The 13143-nt window shown below is 41.1% G+C and overlaps 1 protein-coding gene across 3 annotated transcripts in view; it reads right to left on the bottom strand.

Annotated features, from left to right (window-relative positions):
- The window catches only part of LOC140905226 (uncharacterized), a 78892-nt gene that overhangs the window by 20886 nt on the left and 44863 nt on the right, over positions 1 to 13143 (bottom strand). For all 3 annotated transcript variants that reach the window (XM_078851143.1, XM_073328117.1, XM_073328115.2), the window contains one exon: positions 4378 to 4460. In XM_078851143.1, coding sequence (XP_078707269.1) covers positions 4378 to 4460 — 83 coding nt within the window. The remainder of the gene's footprint in view (positions 1 to 4377; positions 4461 to 13143) is intronic.

Genomic DNA, 13143 nt, shown 5'->3' with positions numbered 1-13143 from the left:
AGAAATAAAGATAAAGCACTTTCTACTGCTAAAACTTAAACTACACTTGGTTCAAGGTGATATCCCTTATCGTATGTTCCCATTAACATTGCTAGCCAAATGTTCAGGCCAGGACCTGCTTGCAACTGAACATTAAAGATTTCTTCTGATTAGTAAATCTGTTACTTTGTAGCGCCAGTTTAGTGGCAGTCAGGGCCATTCTGTGATCAAAGGTTTGCAACATTTCTCCACTGCTTGTCTCTCCAGCATCCAGTTCCCCCAGTTTGCATCAGATAGAACAGCTGTAGCTTCTCACCCTGCCAGCTAGCCTGACTCAAAACCAGGGCTCATCTTCCCTGCACCTCTCCAACATGACCTGGCAGCACCTCTCTTTTCTCCTCCCTCATGCCCTCATCTCCCCACATGTGGCACTTATGTTCCATCAACCTCTGCCCCAGGAGTCTTTGCTTCCTCTTCAACTCTGCTCCTCTTTTCCTCAAGCCCTACATCATCTTTATTCCTAGCTCTCAAATTATCCTCTGCTGAAATCTCCCCCTGCCCACCTCCTAGTTTATGCTGTTTCTAATCCATTAAAATAACTTTTTAAAAAAAGATCAGAAATGGAAGGGCTAAGCTGTGGAAACATTACATAAATAGTTGGTTAAAACTTTCAAAAGTGCATAAAGTATAAGTCCTATTCTCTTAAGTGATTTAGGCAGTTGCCTCACTGACTTTTAATAAGATTTAGGCTCTTAAGAGTCTAAGTCACTTTTGAAAATTTTATCCAGTATCTCATACTTTCTCCCATACTGCCTGTCACATTTTTAGCAAAAGAGATCAGAAAAAGATTCCTGCGAGATCCATTTTACAGTTTATTCAGATGGTCAGATGTATTTTTATCTGGAACTTTCAGATTGCTGGACTGAGGAAAGTGGTGGGAGTTTTCCCTTAAATAATATCCGTTTTGTCTTGAAGCATAAAATGAATAGTCAGTTTTTAAAAACAGTCTCTGACATAAACAAGAAGAAAATAACAATTAAATTAATCTTTATCAAATATGCTGTTGCCACTTCAAGATTTAAACAGGAAGACTTCCCACTTTTTGAATCCTTGCAAGTGTAACAGCCTTGCTGCTTATCTTGGTAACAGTCCTGCTCCCTCACTAGGTGCACTATTCATTGCTCCATTCTGGAACCTGTTTGTTGCCTGGTAATGTAATGCACAGCTACCTTCAGCATTAACTATAGAACCATTCCATTTATATAATTCACTGACCTTTCACTTTATAGGGCTTGGTTTCAAGTCACTAGTCAAACAGCTTTTAGCTGAAGCATGTGCTTGGACTGCAGCATATGAACTCTTTTACAAGCCATCTGCACCAGACAACTAGACACACAATAGCCTTTCCTGGAACAGTACTCAGCGCTTGAATGGCTGGAAGTGATCAGGTCTGATTTGTGAGCACTGCAGAATTGAAGAGGATCACAGCCTTTTTTCACCACCCACTAGATTTGTATGTCCCTAGATGGTGCCCTTTCTAGAATTAGTTAGACTCAGGGAGCAGTGACCTTGAAAAAGAAGGTTTCAGAGTAGCAGCCGTGTTAGTCTGTATCCGCAAAAAGAAAAGGAGTACTTGTGGCACCTTAGTCTCTAAGGTGCCACAAGTACGCCTTTTCTTGAAAAAGAAGCAGACTATTGACAAAGTCATAACTTACATAGAGAGGTTTCTGTCTCCTGTTTTATTTGTGTGTGTGAATTTGCAGTCATGTTGCACGTATGTAATGGGGCATGCTGTTTAAGAAACAAAGTTTTCAAAAACAGCATGTTGCTCTTCATCTCAGTCTTAGCAGACAACTACTCACAAAGCTCATCAAACCAAATGACAGGTGATATTTTAGGCTCAAAATAAAAACCTCTAGAACTAAGCAACAATAATTCTCCTTAAAGGTGGTCTATTCAGGTTTAAGGAGAGTTTTAAATTTGGTTCCAGTTTGTGGCTTTAATTTCCACATCCCTAGAAGCAAACAGGATGATTTGAGAATGTAATATTCCCTTTCAAAAAGCTTTGAAAAGAAAACAGATTGATAGACAGCTAAAACCAGCTTCAGAGCTGAAATGAATCTTTTTTGGAGGGAGGGGAGATTTTGAGGGGGTTACTGTATATCAGGTGAGTAACAATTAACAGATTCCACTCCCACCCCAACTTGGTGGTATAACAGCAAAGATCTGTGTTTCTGTCTCTAGGAATGAGAACTTCTATGTAAATTTCCCACTGCCACACACACTCGAACCAACTTTTAAAACATCACATTTTACCAACATTTAAGTAAGCTGTCATTTTTTCCCTGACCAGCATTACTGATCGTAAAAGGGAGAGCCATGATACATCACTTCAAATTGAAGACATCAACTGGCTCACCCTCCTAATTTCTTACAGGAGAAATCTCAAAAAAAATGCCCCAGAGCGAGCTTATTCTGTTTCAGAGGTGGAGTTTGCCCCCTGGCAGAATGAGCTGGGGTTTTCGCCACCAGAATCTTCAGATTCTTTGGGATTGAACAGAGGTCTGTTGTATTAATTTAGATGGATTAAAGGGCTCAAAGGTGTTAATGTAACCCAGTCACTGTACAACATTAAACGGTTTTAAACAAAGTTCATAGTTCGGTATACAAAGACCTCAGCCTACTTTTACTAGAGCAAACACACTAAAATTCACACCAAAGGTTAGAAATTTATTGAAACATACAAAAAGAAAAGAATCAAAACAAGGCAAAGAGCACTGAAACTGATTATGCAAAATAGATGTACTCAAAACCTGTCAAAGTCTCTATTTTGAGACACTGAATATTGGCTAAAGTCTCTTATTCAATTAAACAGTCCTTCATAGCAGGGAAGAAAGGGGTTAGTTCTGTTGCTCAGTTCTAAATTGGAAATGTTAGTCACTTTGTTGCTTTAGGCAAAACAGATAGACACAGAAGGGAGATAAGATCATAAAGATGGGTGAAATATGGCTTTTGTTGATGTTCTCAGAATACAGGGCAGCTGGTCAGTCATGGACAGATGCTTTGGGCTGACAAATCAGCCACAACAACTGTTGCTCCGTATCTCAGCTCACCTCCCCGCTCAGGTAAATCATCTGGTTGTTCTGGTCAGATCCCCATCCTTCACTGGTCCTTCTCAGGCTCAGCAGAGCTGGATGGGCTGTCTCATCCCATTGTGCTGGTGTCATGCAGTACAGCTGATTTCAGGATCAGATGAAAAGCCGAGAGAGAGAATGAGAGAAAGAGGGACAGGAGGAAGATGGGGTAGGGGGCAGGACAGAAAGAAGCATACGAGGAAGGGGAAGACAAAGCAGAATCTCACATATATCAGGTTGGGATCCTCATTCATGTAATGATGATGGTCAAATATCCCCACTAGAGTACCAAAGTCTGATGTCACGGCAACAATCCCAACACAGCTGTGGTGATGGTAAAAATTTCCCCGTTTTTCCTCCAAAGTCTGTTTATAAAGGACCAAGAAAGGCAGTGGGTGGAATAATCCAGCCTCTCATTATTTTGTCCACCAATTAGGCCTAATTTCCGACACACCAATTTTGGTTCTTTGATTTCCAACTCTCAACTCCTCTTGTTTATCAGTTACAATCTTTCAGTGGTATTAGTAGACCCTTTCTGTTTAAAGAAATTCAGTCTGTCTCCTTCTCACATCTTTTCTTAATCAGTTTCATACAACAGATCATTGTGACAATTCATGAAATTTTACCCACTTTTCACCAAGTAGGCTAACAATTAAAGTAGGCCTGATAGACCACAATTATTACAACAGGTCCTGTGGGTCTGCTCCATCTACAGGACTTCTTGCCCCTCTTTCAAAAACTGGCAGCATTTCCCCTTTCTGGCAGCTGCCCTTAGAATTCCACTCCAAGAGGAGGAACCAATATGAAGGGGGCTCCATGCAAATACAGGCTGAATGCACTTTTTAATACATTTATCATTAGTTATCAGGGAACACTTATGTCACCTGAACCTCACTTTTGCGATCTCCCCACAGATGAACCCTGATCTATGGAGTGTCTGCTGCAGGACCTGTAGCGGGGAAATATGGTGCCACAAAGGTCAATACAGGTAGAAGGATATCCACATGTTGATCCTGGGGGAAAAGTTCCCCCAAAGAGATGTCATTAAGTCTTCTTATTGGCTGGGGCTTCTGATGACACAGCTACTAGGAAAGAAATTAGGAACAAGTGCAAAGAAAAAGGTACCTCATAATGGAATGATGGTTAGAGTCTCTTCTTAGCAAGAGTAAAGCAATAATAAGAAAATTAGCTTATCCTCACTTCAGCCATAACAAAAATAAGTCATTTACTTCTCCTTGCAGTAGCCATGTGCACTAGTACTTACCTATCATAGAAATCATCCATTTTAGGACTATGGAAATCTCCTACATCAAAGAAATTTTTACTAGTTTTGTCCAGTTTATAAGCCTATTGAGAAGAAAAAAATGTAACTGTTGATAGATCATCAATAAATAAAAGTCTAATACAACCATCAGTGACATTTTGGGAGACATGAGCAAGTTTGTAAGGGCTGAGAAGCTAAGGGAATTCGGATTTCAAAAGTCATTATTGGTTTGAATGTATTTATCTGGGGGAGTAGATGGCTTGAGGAATCAATCACAGGAAATTGGGCCAGTCTAGGTTGCCAGTCAGGGCTGCCCTTAGGCATAGCGGCTGTGTAGGGCACCTGAACATTTGGGGCACCACTGGGTCTTAGTGTCCACTGTCCCGGATCTTCCTATCCCTGTTCTGACCCTTCCTGCAGGCTCCCACAGACAGCTGCAGCAGCCTGGTGACTCTTATTCTGGATTCAGAGTAACAGCCGTGTTAGTCTGTAGTCGCAAAAAGGAGTAAAGCTCATGCTCAAATAAATTGGTTAGTCTCTAAGGTGCCACAAGTACTCCTTTTCTTATTCTGGAGGGGATCTAGTAACTTAAAAGTGAAAAAGCCTTCCTGCCTGCCAGACCTTTTAGCACAACATTGAAATTGTTAAAGAGCCATTCAAGTGGTAATGACAGGTTTCAGAGTAACAGCCCTGTTAGTCTGTATTCGCAAAAAGAAAAGGAGTACTTGTGGCACCTTAGAGACTAACCAATTTATTTGAGCATGAGCTTTCGTGAGCTACAGCTCACTTCATCGGATGCATAATGAAGCCATTTAACAGGCATTTGCCAACCTCCAGGTATATAATGTCAGTTTCTGAATTTACTGACAAAAACAGTAATATTTACTCAGAACATGTCTACAGGATCTTAGTTTAAAATCTGCTTTAAAAATATTTCATTAGTGAGTTGGTGAAGATTATAAAATCACATCTCTAAAAAATCCTTGCATAGCTTTTCAGATGCACAACCATCTTTAGCCTTAAATGCTTGGATCTTCAGACCTATATTTTTTAAATAAATCCTTCAAAAGACCACCCTTATCTAAAACACACATTTTAATTACTACAGAAAAAAAACTTGCTTCCAAAGATTCATAGATTCATAGATTCATAGATATTTAGGTCAGAAGGGACCATTATGATCATCTAGTCTGACCTCCTGCACAATGCAGGCCACAGAATTTCACCCACCACTCCTAAAAAAGACCTCACACCTATATCTGTGCTATTGAAGTCCTCAAATTGTAGTTTGAAGACCTCAAGGAGCAGAGAATCCTCCAGCAAGTGACCCGTGCCCCATGCTACAGAGGAAGGCGAAAAACCTCCAGGGCCTTCCAATCTGCCCTGGAGGAAAATTCCTTCCCGACCCCAAATATGGCGATCAGCTAAACCCTGAGCATATGGGCAAGATTCATCAGCCAGATACTACAGAAAATTCTTTCCCGGGTAACTTGGATCTTACCCCATCTAAAAACCCATCACAGGCCATTGGGCCTATTTACCATGAATATTTAATTACCAAAACCATGTTATCCCATCATACCATCTCCTCCATAAACTTATCGAGTTTAATCTTAAAGCAAGATAGATCTTTTGCCCCCACTACTTCCCTCGGAAGGCTATTCCAAAACTTCACTCCTCTGATGGTTAGAAACCTTCGTCTAATTTCTAATCTAAATTTCCTAGTGGCCAGTTTATATCCATTTGTTCTTGTGTCCACATTGGTATTGAGTTTAAATAATTCCTCTCCCTCTCTGGTATTTATCCCTCTGATATATTTATAGAGAGCAATCATATCTCCCCTCAACCTTCTTTTAGTTAGGCTAAACAAGCCAAGCTCCCTGAGTCTCCTTTCATAAGACAAGTTTTCCATTCCTCGGATCATCCTAGTAGCCCTTCTCTGTACCTGTTCCAGTTTGAATTCATCCTTCTTAAACATGGGAGACCAGAACTGCACACAGTATTCCAGGTGAGGTCTCACCAGTGCCTTATATAACGGTACTAAAACCTCCTTATCCCTACTGGAAATACCTCTCCTGATGCATCCCAAGACGACATTAGCTTTTTTCACAGCCATATCACATTGGCAGCTCATAGTCAACCTATGATCAACCAATACTCCAAGGTCCTTTTCCTCCTCCGTTACTTCTAGTTGATGCGTCCCTAGCTTATAACTAAAATTCTTGTTATTAATCCCTAAATGCATGACCTTACACTTCTCACTATTAAATTTCATCCTATTCCTATTACTCCAGTTTACAAGGTCATCCAGATCCTCCTGTAGGGTATCCCTGTCCTTCTCTAAATTAGCAATACCTCCCAGCTTTGTATCATCTGCAAACTTTATTAGCACACTCCCACTTTTTGTGCCCAGGTCAGTAATAAAAAGATTAAATAAGATTGGTCCCAAAACTGATCCTTGAGGAACTCCACTGGTAACCTCCCTCCAACTTGACAGTTCACCTTTCAGTAGGACCCGTTGTAGTCTCCCCTTTAACCAATTCCCTATCCACCTTTCAATTTTCCTATTGATGCCCATCTTATCCAATTTAACTAATAATTCCCCATGTGGCACAGTATCAAACGCCTTACTAAAATCTAAATAAATTAGATCCACTGCGTTTCCTTTATCTAAAAAATCTGTTACTCTCTCAAAGAAGGAAATCAGGTTGGTTTGGCACGATCTACCTTTTGTAAAACCATGTTGTATTTTGTCCCATTTACCATTGACTTCAATGTCCTTAACTACCTTCTCCTTCAAAATTTTTTCCAAGACCTTGCATACTACAGATGTCAAACTAACAGGCCTATAATTACTTGGATCACTTTTTTTCCCTTTCTTAAAAATAGGAACTATGTTAGCAATTCTCCAATCATATGGTACAACCCCTGAATTTACAGATTCATTAAAAATTCTTGCTAATGGGCTTGCAATTTCTTGTGCCAATTCTTTTAATATTCTTGGATGAAGATTATCTGGGCCCCCCGATTTAGCCCCATTAAGCTGTTTGAGTTTCGCTTCTACCTCAGATATGGTGATGTCTACCTCCATATCCTCATTCCCATTTATCATGCTACCATTATCCCTAAGATCCTCTTTAGTCTTATTAAAGACTGAGGCAAAGTATTTGTTTAGATATTGGGCCATGCCTAGATTATCCTTGACCTCCACTCCATCCTCAGTTTTTAGCGGTCCCACTTCTTCTTTCTTTGTTTTTTTCCTATTTATATGACTATAGAACCTTTTACTATTGGTTTTAATTCCCTTTGCAAGGTCCAACTCTACTTGACTTTTAGCCTGTCTCACTTTATCCCTACATATTCTGACCTCAATAAGGTAGCTTTCCTTACTGATCCCTCCCTTCTTCCACTCCCTATATGCTTTCTGCTTTTTCTTAATTACCTCTCTAAGATGCTTGCTCATCCAGCTTGGTCTACAACTCCTGCCTATGAATTTTTTCCCCTTTCTTGGGATGCAGGCTTCCGATAGCTTCTGCAGCTTTAATTTAAAATAATCCCAGGCCTCCTCTACCTTTAAACCCATAAATTCTTCAGTCCAATCCACTTCCCTAACTAATTTCCTTAATTTTTGAAAGTCAGCCCTTTTGAAATCAAAAACCCTAGTTGCAGATTTATTTTTGTTAATCCTTCCATTCAATTTGAACTGAATTAGCTCATGATCACTTGAGCCAAGATTATCCCCTACAACCATTTCCTCTATGAGATCCTCATTACTCGCCAAGACCAGATCTAAAATGGCATCCCCTCTAGTCGGTTCAGCAACTACTTGTTGAAGGAATCCATCAGCTATCGCATCTAGGAAAATCTGAGCCCTATTATTATTACTAGCACTCATCCTCCAGTCTATATCTGGGAAGTTAAAGTCTCCCATGATCACACAGTTTCCATTAGTATTTACTTTATTAAAAACATTAAAAAGGGCTCTATCCATATCCAAATTAGATCCCGGTGGTCTATAGCACACCCCAAGCACTATCCTAGGGGAGGCTCTAATAGTTTTCTTCCCCAATTTAATTATTGCCCAGACAGACTCAGTCATATCTATTTCATCGCTTCTTATTTCTTTACATTCTATCTCATCATTGATATACAGTGCTACTCCACCACCTTTACCTTTATTTCGGTCTTTCCTAAACAGCACATACCCTTCAATACCTGTAGCCCAATCATGACTACTATTCCACCAGGTCTCTGTTATACCTATAATATCTGGTTTCACTTCCTGCACCAGTAACTCTAGTTCCTCCATTTTGTTACCTAGGCTCCTTGCATTAGTGTACAAACATCTTAATTTTTGCTGTTTGGCCTCACTCACATTCTGTACCCTATTAGGCACGGTTATTTTACTACCAGTATAACCTATTAGACTTGTATCTACACTGCCCTTCCTCCTACCTACAGCTGTATCCACTCTTACTTCATTTTCTTTCCACTCTATGCTAAATTCTGGCGTGGAGATTACCTGGACATCTCCCAACCATCTCCCCCAAATTCCTAGTTTAAAGCTCTCTTAATCAGTTGTGCCAGCCTCCATCCTAGAAGTCTATTTCCTTCCCTACTCAGATGAAGTCCATCCCGAGAGAACTGTCCTCTATCCATGAATGCCTCCCAATGGCCATACATCCCAAAGCCCTCCTTATAGCACCACTGCCTAAGCCATCTATTGATAGTCATAATCTTGTCACACCTTTGTTGCCCTTCTCTAGGAACAGGCAAAATCCCACTAAAGATCACCTGAGCCTCAATTTCCTTAAGCGTCCTCCCCAGCCTAACATAGTCTCCCTTAATACTTTCCAGTGAGAATCTAGCCGTATCATTTGTTCCCACATGAAGGATAATTAGGGGATTCTTTCCCGCTCCCTTTAGAATCCTTTTTAACCTCAGGTCTACATCCCGTATCTTAGCACTACATCAGGTCTACATCCCGTATCAAAGACTTCCTGTCCTTTCTGTCCATCTCTTTCTCCCTTCACCCCTTCCCCCCACACTCAGTTGAAGAGATCCCTTAAAGGGATAACACCCCTTTCCTTCAGATAGCTGGACAAAGTTTCACTTTCTTTACTTCTGACTATCTGGTGAACTAGTTTTAAGAGAACCCTCCAGCAAAATCAGTACCTAGTAAGATATAAAATCCTTTGTTATGCCTAAAATCTTTGGAAAATATTTTTTAAAGTTGGTGAAATTTCATAAACATGTCTACTGTTATGGAGATCACACAAAGTAAATTAGTGATCCCTTTTTCTAAAAGCAATGAACATTGTTATGAACACACTAAACCTCTGTGACTGATTAATTTAAAATAATGTCTTTGTTTCAGTGTGTTAAATATGTAGTAATCTGGAATGATTACTTTATGAAGGTTTAAGAGTACATTTAAAATATAAAATCAGCTTAGAAATACTGATTAAGAAAATGTAAAACAGAGAAGAGCTACATCATGTATTCCATAATATCTAATGTTGTATTCAGCAAGACAGCTGACTCGTTCTTACTACAAAGTTTTTGCAAATAAATCTCTGACAAACTTCAGGGCATATCAAAAAACCTGTGACTAACATTTTTTATTCCCACGTTTAGTGCTTTTAATTAGGTACATTCTGCATGTCCATTCTTCACCATCTGGCATGCAGTGGAAAACATGCTCCATTTTCTTTAGAAAGAAATTGCAGAAGTGTTTTTTTCAAATGTCATTTGCCTCATTTGGGTTCAGGGATTTAACTGGAAGGGGGTGAGTAGGGTGAGGGAGGGAAGAGAGGAGGGAGACAGTGGGGGAGGGCGGGGACTGGGTGGAGCAGGAGTGGAGTATGGGTGGGGCCACAGGCAGAAGAGGTGGGCTGCGGAGCTAGCCTCCCCAAGCAGCAGCTTCACCCACTGCCCATGACATCAGGTAAGAGAGGGTCGGCTCCCACACACCCAGCGTGCACTGCAGTCTCCTTAGGCAGGGGCCGTATTCACAGAGCTGACTGTGCCGGCGCCGCACATTCTGCGTGATGGAGAAGGTACAGGGGTCTCTGCAGGGAACTGTGACACTCTTCCACCAGGAGGCTGGCCGGGTGACTCGGTATCCTTTGCTGACTCTCCCTCCCGCCCCTGGGCTGCGAGCACGGGTTGCCATCGGGGATAGGGCCCCATAAATCCTAAGGACAGCCCTGTTGCCAGTTATGATGCAGCCCATGTCAGTGGTGATCAAAAGTTGTTACCATGTGAAGGCTGTTTGGTGGCCTGTGGAGATCAAGTGTTGGCCTCTATCCAGTTCCCAGTGGAGCCACACGTCACACAAATCACCACTATAACTGGCACTTTTGGGCAGCCTCCGCAGAGGCACCAAGGATTGGAAAACACGGAGACTGAACTATCCTTTCTTTCCCGGATGTGGCCCCTCCGGGGCAGGATTGGAACACATTGACATGGCAGTTTCAGGAAACTTGCACTACTGTGGCCTATGTTGCATCTGTTCTGTGGAATAATGGGGGACTGCAGTCCCTAGGGCTGATAATCCCTAGGGCTCTATACTCATACAAAACATTTAAAATAAAGTCTTTGTTTACTGTTACTAATTGTACACTAATTACTACAGTATTTAGTGTTATGTTGGATCATATTAAAGAAGTTCTGTGTTAAAAATCACAAATGAGTTTGACTCCCCATAGTTTAAATTCCAGGGTATTACTAACAAAGAGGTCTCTTGGTTTTTGGTCTCTTGTTTTTACTGTTTTTCTCCCTCTCTGTGTGAAACTTGCAAGCTGCTAATTGTGTTAGTACATGCTAAAACAGAGTCTGTTCTCAAAGCAATACTTTGTAACAACAACAACTCACACAACAGAGAGAGAGACTCAAAGAGATACTTTGTAACAACAGAAACAGCACACAGAGACTCCCCGCCCTTTTGTTGTCTTTATCTCGCTTTGTTAACAATTGTGATTAAAATAGAGAAAAAGAATGTATGTGGATGGATGCTTGGTGCAGATAAAAAATGAATGATCAGGGGGGTGCCAGCCTAAGAATCCAGTGTCCATTGGCCAAAGAAGGCATCAAGTGGAAATAACCAGAGGACCCCCGGAGGGCAGACTGGAATCCACCCAACAGCCTCAAGGATGGGAGAACCAAAGAACAAGATAACATCTGGCAGCACGGAGCCATCAGGAATGTGCCATCTGCTGATTGATTCAGCAACAGCATGATGAATCAATTCCCAGAGACTGGCATAGGAAGAAATTCCTATAAAAATGGACTCTAGAAAGTGAGAACTTTGGGGTCTGATTCTGCAAACCAACTTCCAGGAGCATCAGATGAGCATCTGACAAGGCCCTGTTCCCTCTTCGTGTCCAGGCCACCTGGCCAGCGGCTTGGCACGAGCAACTCTAAGGCTGGTAACTATGATAACAACCTTGCAGAAACTGTGTGTGTGTGTCTATGAATGAATGTGTGAATAAATATGAAATTGAATGGAATGTTATAGCTATAACTAACTACTTACTACGATTCTTTCTGGATTCACAATAAGTGTGGCATTTTGCCTTACGCCCTTGAATAAGATCCTGCTGGTTTTTATTTTATTGGTATAACATTAGCACATGTTCTTATAGTGCAAACAGCAGCCTTACAAGATTACAAGCACTCTAGCAAATAAATTTGAAACACCTGAATTGTGAGAATTCAGTGATTAGACGTGTCATACACAGATTTTATACACTTCCTTCCTCTCACAAACAATTCGTCAAATATTTACAAACATAGAAGAATAAAAGAGAAACTGTTTCGTTCTACAGGGAGAGAGAGATGTTAAACTTCAGATGCCAGTGGTGATGGTTTAGGCTCTAATCCAACAAAGCACATAAGTACATGCTCAATTTAAAGCACATGGTTAATCACATTGAAGTCAGTGGTATCACTCGTGCTTAAAATTCAAGCACATGCTTTAATGCTTTGCTCACTCAGGGCCTTACTTTGGGGTCTAACTATCAAGCCTGTTTTAGCAAAATTCCTTGGAACTACATGTTCAAATCCCATCCAGCAGAGTGACTTCAGCCATTCAGTTTCACAAGAGAGAAACTGAATTTCATGCAGTTTGTTGTGTCTGGGTTTTACTGGTGACTTAAAAATTGAGATCTTGTCTGCTCTATATGGATGTTAAAGAACCAGTGGTACTTTTTGTAATGGCAGGGATTTATCCTGCTGTCAGGCACCATGCTTTCTCATGATTCTAAAAACTATTTAAAATCACTTATGCATATAGCAAAGGAAGTAGAACCTTTGGTAAGTCTGTGCACTAACCTCAGGTACAATTTTCAAAATTGTCTAAGTGACATAGCCCTGGTCTACACTAGAGTTAGGTCAATGCAAGGCAGCTTACATTGACCTAACTTAAAATGTCACTCCCACCTATGTAACTCGTCCGCTACACCAACTTTAACTCCACCTCAGTGAGAGATGTAGCGCTTAGGTTGTTGTAGTTAGGTCGACACGTCAGTGTAGACACTGTGTTACTTAGGTCAACTTTAGTGGCCTCCAGGAAGTGTCCCGCAATGCCCCACCTTGACTGCTCTGGTCACTGTTTAGCACTCTGCTGTCAAGAGGCCAGATACACACATACATGCCCTTCCCTTTAAAGGCCTACGAATTCTGAAATCCCATCTCCTGTTTGCCCAGTGTGGAGAGCTCACCTAGCAACTGTCAAGCATGCGTAGCAACTGCCCAGCTGACCAT

This window comes from Lepidochelys kempii, chromosome 1 (assembly GCF_965140285.1).
Source record: "Lepidochelys kempii isolate rLepKem1 chromosome 1, rLepKem1.hap1, whole genome shotgun sequence".
Lineage (NCBI taxonomy): Eukaryota > Metazoa > Chordata > Testudines > Cheloniidae > Lepidochelys > Lepidochelys kempii.
This window is presented reverse-complemented; position numbering and strand designations above follow the sequence as displayed.